This window comes from Condylura cristata, unplaced genomic scaffold (genome assembly GCF_000260355.1).
Source record: "Condylura cristata isolate star-nosed mole 26May11 unplaced genomic scaffold, ConCri1.0 scaffold00006, whole genome shotgun sequence".
NCBI lineage: Eukaryota > Metazoa > Chordata > Mammalia > Eulipotyphla > Talpidae > Condylura > Condylura cristata.
In genome coordinates this window covers 43,410,712-43,420,497 of record NW_004567107.1, presented here as the reverse complement: position 1 = coordinate 43,420,497, position 9,786 = coordinate 43,410,712, and the positions used below count along the sequence as shown (strand labels likewise).

The following is a 9,786-nucleotide window of genomic DNA, read 5'->3' as shown; positions in this document are numbered from 1 at the left end:
AAGGCAGGCAGGAATTGAACTCTTGCTGCAGTGGCTTTAGTTTCTCAGTGCTGCACTTTAACCCTGCGCCACCAGGGAGGGCCGAGGCCTATATTTTTATTTTTAAATCTAAACTTTTGGTAATGTTGTTACTTTGTAATTAAAAATGTTTCTCCAAGAGGTTATTTTACATTTTAAAAGTCATCACATTTATTAGAGAAACAATGAAAAATACAGGAAAAAATATGCTTTGAACCTTTGTCCTCAAAGCAGCACATACATATTTTAGGTATGTAGAAAAAAATTAATAGGCTAAAACATTGCCAATTTGACCTTGTATTGTCATGTTTCATTTCAGGTCCTGAAAATCCTTGGTTGGTACAAGCTTATGTTTCTGCAGCTAAACATCCTTTTGCTTCTGTGGTGGCTCAAGAGGTTTTTCAGAGTGGAATCATTCCTTCAGATACTGACTTTCGTATCTACAGGGATTTTGGAAATATTCCAGGTATTTTGTCAAGGTGATGGGCTATTGTGGGACAATAGTTTTTTCAAAAGCATATTTTTTTTTTTAAAGATTTATTTATTTGTACATACAGAACTGGGGTACAGGCCAGAAGCTCAGGGGCGGCGAGAGGCTTCACCAGAGACAGAGTGGGGAACAGAACAGGCAGATCGACGAAGTACACTGCTGAGGGGAGCAGCGGGCCGGTCAGGAGAGGTCTGCCATGCCATGTGGTCACCTCCAGGGCAGGCGGGAATCGAACTCATGCGGAATCGGTTTTAGATTCTCAGTGCTGTGCTTTAACCCGCTGCGCCACCAGGGAGGGCCTCAAAAGCATATTTTATGTTTTGGAAATTTAAAAGTAAACAGCATTTTCTGAGAGCACATTCTCTGAGAGATGTTTAATTTGACTCCTGAAACAGAGTTTCTGATTTTTTTTTTTTTGCTTTATTTTTAAACTCTAGACTAAATTATTATTTGTCTTTTCTGGAACTTGTCATTTTGCCCCACAGTATTATAGAAGAGGGGAGAACTGTGTAGCTGAAAGATGACAATAGATACTTTAGGGATGTTTGACTTTCATTATTATGTTGCTTTGCAAAGTCACCTAGGGAATTGTTCAGCTTCTCTAAAGTTGGTGCTGACTTATCAAGAACATATAGATGGAAGTAATGATGATCCCCAAACTTAATTATTCCTACCTCTTGCTATGACTTACAATGACCTTTTGTAGAGTGATACACTTTGTCAGTCATTATGTAATGAATTATGTACAGTAGTTGTAGAGTGTAAGAATTTGGAAAGTTCTTCGTTCTTTTATAAATATGACAAAGCAGTCAAGTTAATGCTTTGACATTTTGTCCCTTAGGAATTTAATACATAAACTAGGCCTAAAGCAAGGTAGAACGTTGATCTTTAAACAAAATGACTTTTTTTCCGTGTATGTTTTAGGAATAGACTTAGCTTTTATTGAAAATGGATACATTTATCACACCAAGTATGACACAGCGGACAGAATTCTAACTGACTCCATTCAGAGAGCAGGTTGGTATTCTAATTTAGATTTTTGATATGCTTTAAGATGGATTATTAGCAATGGCCAGTAAATCTATAAATATTCTGTGGCCTGTTCATTAGAAAGGTAGTATATGGTGTAAGTGAACTTGGGTATTGGAGTTTGAGATAAGGACTTGAATGTTATCCTTGAAGACTACAGACGAAAAAAGCTAAGAACTTTCATGGTGAACAATTGGAAAAAGAGTTGACCCAGCATTATGTAGGATTGTTGAGCAATGAGACTGTGGCCAAAATGGAAACTGTGTATTGGAGCTGACACTATCATGTATTTAGGAAGCTTGCCCAGGTGTAGAAGATAATTTCATTGATCCAGGGAAGATGATGAGGATAGGTTATTAAGTTATAGGATAAGGTGCACAGGGACAAGGAAGTTAAAGTGAGAGATAGGGGAGCTGAGTCTGATGCTGATCCTTAAAGAGTTGGTAGGCTTTGTCCCCATGGAGAGAAGAGGACATTCCAGTAAATGCACAGCATGAATAGAATGTATTTGTGTGTGTATGTGTGTGTGTGTGTAGGGGGTATTCTTGGTAAGTAGATTGTCAGAGTACAATCTATCAATAAAATGGAAACTGTATTTTCAGAAATAGAGGAAAATTAATTAAAAAATATATGGAATAGAAAAAAATTGTAGAAGACTTTAACATTCAGCAAGGTACAGCTGTAGGTATGAGACCAGAGTATGTCAGTGAATCAGTTAAAGTGGTTTTAAATGCTGTTATTGTGGTGATATAGTGTAGATTGGATAGGGAGGCCAGGATAAAGGAGTCAAGCTGTTCGGAAAATTTACGTGTGGAATAATGAGGGTCTGCACTGTAGTGTTGACAGAAGACAGAAATGAAAGGAGAGGGTTGGAAAATTAGATTAATTTTGAAATTAAATTCAATAAGACTTGATAGGTTAGAAGAGGTGAGTTAGCTGGATAGCATCAGAGATGATGGTATAAAGGTATAAAGCCTGATTGACCGGGGAAAGATAATGCTATTGACTATAACAGAAACTTGGAAAGGCAACCACCATCCAGCGCATTAGTGTAGAGGGGAAGGAGAGCATTGTTTGTTGTTGGACATATGAAGTAGAAGCTATGAACAAAGGGATGGAAAAACAGATACAGTATCTAGATTACAGCATAAATTCTCTTGGCAGACATGGGTATAACGAGTTTAAGAATTTAAGCATTGAGAAATCATAAATGTATGGAGAACAGAAATGCCTTTTGGGAAAGTGAAGCAAAGGTAGGACTAAACCTGTATCTTGGGAAAATGTAAGGAGAAATGAAAGGGAAACCTAATGGTGAGGCAATGGCATGTCTTAAGTGAAAAGAAGAGAAAATGAAGAATGGGGTGAGCAACAGGAAGAAATGTCAGTCATACACCTATTATTCCTCTGTTAATGTTCAAACTCATATTTATCGATTCATGTGAAATGTATTCACATGACCTTTATCGATTCATGTGAAATGTATTCACATGACCTTTGATGTTACAGGTTCTGCCTGAGATGATACTCCCAACTCTCCAGCTTTGTTTCTGAATACTGTATTTATTCAGTACTTTTTTTCTTTTCTGGCTTTTGCCCTCAGGACATTCTTTTATTTGTTTTTCTTAAGTCTATACAACTTCCCTCATTGTAGCTAGGTCCTACTCATCTTTTAGCTATAAATATCTTTCTCATAGAGGCATTCCTGACTTCTCAAACTACATTACTTTCACACAGTATGTTCCCATGGGACTCTAATACCTCTCATTTTTAATTCAGATTCAGTTGACATTCCTTACTAATTTTTAAAACGTGTATAGGGACCTCTTCACTCTTTGTGACCGAGAGGCCTTTGTCTTTTGATTCACTACTGAGTTTCTCATATCTAGAACAGTGTCTGCTACATGATTATATATTCAATGAATGGGGACTAAAAAGCAATCATTGGGTTGTCAGCAATGAAGATACATCTGATAAGAGACGATGTCGAATGGAAGCAAGATTTTATAAGGAAATTTATTTTCTATTCTTGCTGATATTTCACTATTTAAAGCATCTCAAGTGGAGAGGAAATGGAGTAAGGGCATGGGCTTTCTTTGACAAATTTACTAGGAAAAGTGAAGGAGCATAGCAGGATGATAGAAAGTTATTTCTGTATAATCTTTACAACTTTTTTATTTTACTCATTGGATGCTATATTCAACTGCATTATTTTTCTTTTTACAAATAGGTGACAACATTTTAGCAGTTCTTAAATATTTAGCTACATCTGATATGTTGGCTGCTTCTTCTAAATATCAACATGGAAACATGGTCTTCTTTGATGTGCTTGGCCTATTTGTGGTTGCCTACCCATCTCGAGTTGGCTTAATAATTAATTCCATAGTGGTTATGGCTGTTGTTTTGTATCTGGGCAAAAAATTGTTGCATCCCAAACATAAGAGTAAGTAATTTCCTCTAAATTTGTAATATAAATATGGATATAGAATACGCCTGAAGTTTTAGTCAGTTTATATCTAAGAAGTTAAAAATCATAAAACATAACATTTGATTTATATTGTAATAAATGTGTAGATGTGTAACAGATTAACATACTGTTAATCTTGGTAAAACAGGCAATTTTCTGTACTTACATATTCTATAGAAATACCCCAGGAGCCATTGAAAAAAGGTTTATACACATTGACTTTTAATGAAAAATGCATTGAAAAGTCTTTACACTGTAGATCAATAACATACTGTTCTGAAGTGTGAATGAAATGCTTCTGGTTTAATCTTTTATTTTAGATGTCTCATAGTCTAATTTGTTATATGCTGTTAATCGATAAAATATTTAGCCGCATTTAATTCTTTACCAGTAATTTTGCCATGTTCCTTCTCTTCCTGTGTCAGTTTCTTTTAGCAAGATTTTATAAGGGAATTTATCTTCCATTCTTGCTGATACTTCGCTATACAAAGCATTCAAAGGTGAAAATTAAAACTACCCACTTTCCTAGTTAGCAATATAATTGAACTATTCCTTGAGTAAAGTTTAGTACCCACAGACTCTCAGTAAATGTTAACTAAATATTGTTTGTTAATACCTTCCCTGCTGTAGTGCTTAACAAACTTTACTCGTAGAACATTTTAGTAATTTTCAATTAGTGGTAATTTTTTTGTTTTAATATTTGCCCATTTGTATCTGTTGATTGGTTAAGAAATTGTTTGATTAAGATGATTATTTTTATTTCTTCTCTTCATTAGCTGCTAACTATACAAAGGACTTCTTTTGTGGACTCGGCATCACTCTGATAAGCTGGTTTACTAGCCTGGTTACCGTTCTCATTATAGCAGTGTTCATCTCTCTTATTGGACAGTCACTATCATGGTACAACCACTTCTATGTCTCTGTTTGTCTCTATGGAACTGCTGCTGTAGCTAAAATAATCTTTATACATACTCTTGCAAAGAGATTTTATTATGTGGTAAGTGTTAAGCATATTTATTGTTTTTTGTTGTTGTTTTGGCAGCTTTCAAGGATTAAAGACAAAATCAAATGGGATTCAATGTATTTGTCCTTTTGAGCTATCAAAAATAGTTTGACATGGTTATAGAAAACTAGCATCAGGATAGTGTTAATTTTATGAAAAGCTTATTAGTCTGAGGGTTTTGTTTAGAAATCAAATGACTTTATAAAACTGAAGTGTTTGAGACGCTCTGTTCTCTACTGGACTGTAATCTCCATGATGGCAGGAATTGTTTTCTTCATTGCTATAGCTCCTGTGCTTAAGCCATCTGACAAGAATCATTAACCTACAGCATTTGCAACCTAAAAGAATATTGCACTTGAACTTCACTTAGTGTTCCTTCAGTTTTTTCCCATCTGTTTGTTATTGATGACAATTCTGACAGCATACATATATGTATGACGTAAAATTGCTATGGAAAGAAGAAAGGGAATTTATGATTTATACCGATTTAGAGAACATTGCCATATTATTGTGGTTATAATACCCCATATGATGAAAATAACAGCTAGGAATTAGGTTATAAAATAATAGGGCGCAAAATAAATTACAGTGAAAACATGATTTCTGATTTTCTAAGGGAGTTAAAGTGGAAAACTTTCTTCACTCAATTTATTTTCAAGACAGCCTATTTGTCCCTTAGGGATTTCAATGGGTACATGGAAGACTATAATCCAGCATCCTTTCACAAGGTTGTTTTTTTTGGTCCTTGAACCTTGGTCTCAGTTTCAGTTAATGTTGGGATGACATCCTGTGAGCTCTTTTATATTACCAAACCCTATTGAAGGCTTTTTGAGATTAATCATTTTTTTATGGGTGAGCTAAAATTTGTATCCTTAGTGACTTCAGTTTCCAAAACTATTACACAAAGGATTCAATTTCACATTTATTATTAGTGCAAAGATATATAACCAGAGTGTGGTTGAGTTTTATTGATGAGTAAGAAAGAGACAGATTCTTAAAAAATTCCATTTAGTTGGACTGCTTTCACTTATTCAGTTATATAACTTTGAACTGAAATCACAGTGGTAAGAAAATGTGTGTCACTTAAATTATACAAATATTTTTTAGTTACTCACTGGTCCTTGCACCATGCTAAGGCAGAATCGTTAGATGCAGTCTTTCATTAAATAGCACCATTTCATTTTGGAAGATGGTGAAACCACATGATTATAGTACATTGGGATGAAATGAAATGCATTGATATGTACATTATACTGTAGGGCTAGGAGAGATGAATTTTGTTTGTGGAAGTCAGAAGGCTTAGTGGAGTTGTAGATAACATTGAACTGGTTTTCTGAAGCATGAGTAGAAGTGTGCAAGATACAGATTTTGATGAGCAGTCAAAAGTGGGAGTATATAAGATGCATTTAGGTTACTGTCAAGAACAGCAAGGTGAAGACAAAGTGAGAATATAATTAGAAAAACAGGCCATAATGAAGTTGGAGCATGAGAATGGAAAACATTGTGGTTACCATTAAAATCTTCTGAACAGAATAGTGGGATAATGTCATGTCAGTAGGTATGAAAAATTCATTAACAGTGTATGGGATAGATTGCAACAGTTGATGTTGGGAAGAGTCAGCAGAAGTGAGTAGAACGATGTTCTGAGAGTGTTCGATCTTTGGGTACAATTTGGGAAGTTAAAATTTCACTGATTACATTGGCTGTCATTTTTAAATCGAAACCTAAGAGTTTTCTTCTTTTCAGTGACAGTGCCTTTTAACCAGTACTCTGTTGAACATCATGCGAAATCACAACAGCCTGCCTTTCATTGTCCAAAGGGGCATGTCAAGTGTACTTTAACTTGTTTTTGCAAATGTGACTGAAATTTTTCTGAGCTGTTGATGTAGGCTCCTTTATAGCAGATATGCCATGTTGCACACAGAAATGAGGAGGCAGAGGACAGAAACTTAATATATCTATTTCCATTTGGTATTTCTTTACCTAGTAATAACTTTCATGCTTACATTAATATAGTCACTTATCAGATGTTTTAATGTACAAAGTTCACGTGTCAGCTTCTGAAGTCTAGTCCAGGAGCCCTCAGACTTCAGATATTTAAAGAAAAGACACATCACCTTTTATATTGTAAAAGCGGCAGGCATCCAGGTAAAGGATAAAGTAGCACAATAAGACTAGTTGGAGACAGAAAAGACTCAGCAAAAGCTCACGTGGCCAGGAGCTCTGCACCTCAGGTAGTTCCCCAGGGGTGCTACTGAAGCTGCAGGAGGTGCAGTTCCACAGGTTACTTCTTTAGTGTGCTTGAGATTCTGTGGACATTGCATAAATGGGAATACTTAAGGAGGTGGATATTTTTAGAATGATCCTTCCGGCTTTTAACATTTACAAATGTTACTCAATAAGCTGGAGGAAAAGCACACTTATATCCATGTAATGATAATGTGTTTATCTGGTTTTGTTAAGTCCTTTTTTCCTGTGCAGTAGTGTAAATTCACTGCTACTTAATCAAAGACAGAAGCTTTGATAGTGCTTATTTTTTTTAAAGATTTATTTATTTATGCATACAGAACTGGGGTACAGGCCAGAGCTGTGGGGGTGGTGAGAGGCTTCACCACAGACAGAGTGGGGAGCAGAACGGGCAGATAGACCGGGCAGGTCAGGAGAGGTCTGACGTGCCATGTGGTCACCAGGGCGGGGATCGAATTCATGCTGAAGTGCCTTTAGCTTCTCAGTGCTGTGCTTTAGCCTGCTGTAAGGGCCAGTAATGCTTATTTTAAAGTTTAGACCTTGCTTAAAACAAAATGTAGCTCTTATGTGCAATTGAAATGATAATAGAAGATCTTTATGTCTGACCAGTGTGTGAGACTGCTTGTATATATTTTTTTCTTTCAGAATGCCAGTGACCAGTATCTGGGAGAAGTATTTTTTGACATCTCGCTGTTTGTTCATTGTGGTTTCCTTATAACTCTCACTTACCGAGGACTTTGCTCAGCATTTATTAGTGCTGTCTGGGTGGCATTTCCATTGCTTACAAAGCTCTGTGTGCACAAGGAGTTTAAGCATCATGGTAGGGTATTTTTGGTTTTGATTTTAATGGAAAAAATATGTTAAAATACATGAAATAAGGCTTCTAGGCTCTTTTTTTTTTTTTTTTAAATCTGTGAGTAGGCTTTCTAATTTGCTTCTTTAAAATTATAGCACACACATTTTTTACTTAAACCCATCCAATTCTTAAATTTGTGAATACATACTAAAATATCACTACTTCTTTCTTATATGTGAGTGAACGTGTTATCTCATAGATAACATGACCAAAAGATTAGTTACATATAACCTATTTTCTGTTTAAGTGCCAACGTACACCAGTACTATAAAAATCTAGATCTAAATTGTAGGATTTCAGAATTTTATGCTTTCTTTTCTTTTTTCCTAGGTGCCCAAGGAAAATTTATTGCATTTTACCTTTTGGGGATGTTTATCCCATATCTTTATGCCTTGTACCTCATCTGGGCAGTATTTGAGATGTTTACCCCTATCCTTGGTAGAAGTGGTTCGGAAATTCCACCAGATGTTGTGCTGGCTTCCATCCTGGCTGGCTGTACGATGATTCTCTCTTCCTATTTTGTAAGAAAAATTTTTAAAAATTCTTTTTTTATCCAAGTGATGAGTTTAGTGATACTAGAATCTAAGAAGTAGCACTGCTTATTTTTTATTAACAGATTCTTAAGTAAAAGATATGGTGAATGGCTATGCATTTTGTGGAGTCAGCAGTCAGAAAATACAGAATGTGTTTTTATTGTCACTGCAATTTTTGTTGTTACTTTTCACTTCTCATCCTTTTAAATCTGATGATATTACTCTTATAATAGTTTTTCAAGCTATCTGACTGTGAATCTGTGGAACGCATGCCAAGCAAGAGTTGGTCAGGATTGCGTGGTGGTAAATTTTTAGAATGATTCCAGTAGTGTGTTTTAAAGTTACCAGCTAGGGACAAATGTTAATAAACATGTGGTAGTTTTATTAGTCCTATTAGGAATCATGAAGGAAGAATAAAGATTATGAAAATTTTTGCATTATCAGGTACCTCACTACTAGTACAAATTTCATTGAGTATGACTTCTAAATTAGTACACTCACACCCAAATATCCTGCATTTACCAAGTAATGAAAGTTTGATAGGCCATGCTAGTATTCATGTGGATGTGATAGTGCTCTCTCCTCATAAGGAAAGTCCTCCTTTTCCCATCATTGCTTCTCTTCTTGAGATTCCCCAGAGTTATAGAATTAACAAGCAGCTCCTCCCTTTGTTAGAACAAGATCCAGAGTTCTGCTCTAGACATGGTGTTAATACTCCCCAGGTCTGGTCCCTCTAGGGACTTTATTGTCTTAATGACTCTTTTCATTAGAATTCCTAAAAAGTGCTTACTGAATATCGACAGGTGAATGGGGGGCTATGTGTCTGGTGTGTGTATGTGTATTACCAGAGACATTCCTTAAAAACAGGTATATCTATGTGACTGGTTTTTTAGCCCTATACAGTAATTCTTACATGTATTATTTAAGGGTGCTTATACCTCTCCTAAAAAGTTCTGGTAGTCTGTCCAATTTATCTTTGAGATAAGATTGAGTCCCTAATTGTAGGAGTGGATGGAAAATTCTAAATTGTTCTTACTTTGTAGGGCTTATGTCTTTTTTTTTTTTTTAAAGATTTATTTATTTGTGCATACAGAACTGGGGTACAGGCCAGAGGCTCAGGGGCGGCGAGAGGCTTCACCAGAGACA

At 35.7% G+C, this 9,786-nt stretch overlaps 1 protein-coding gene across 2 annotated transcripts in view; it reads left to right on the top strand.

The window, feature by feature from the left end:
* Positions 1 to 9,786, top strand: part of ERMP1 (endoplasmic reticulum metallopeptidase 1) — a 97,856-nt gene that overhangs the window by 16,447 nt on the left and 71,623 nt on the right. For both annotated transcript variants that reach the window (XM_012721409.1, XM_004677647.1), the window contains exons 5-10: positions 338 to 484; positions 1,433 to 1,525; positions 3,765 to 3,977; positions 4,778 to 4,998; positions 7,897 to 8,071; positions 8,438 to 8,628. In XM_012721409.1, coding sequence (XP_012576863.1) covers positions 338 to 484; positions 1,433 to 1,525; positions 3,765 to 3,977; positions 4,778 to 4,998; positions 7,897 to 8,071; positions 8,438 to 8,628 — 1,040 coding nt within the window. The remainder of the gene's footprint in view (positions 1 to 337; positions 485 to 1,432; positions 1,526 to 3,764; positions 3,978 to 4,777; positions 4,999 to 7,896; positions 8,072 to 8,437; positions 8,629 to 9,786) is intronic.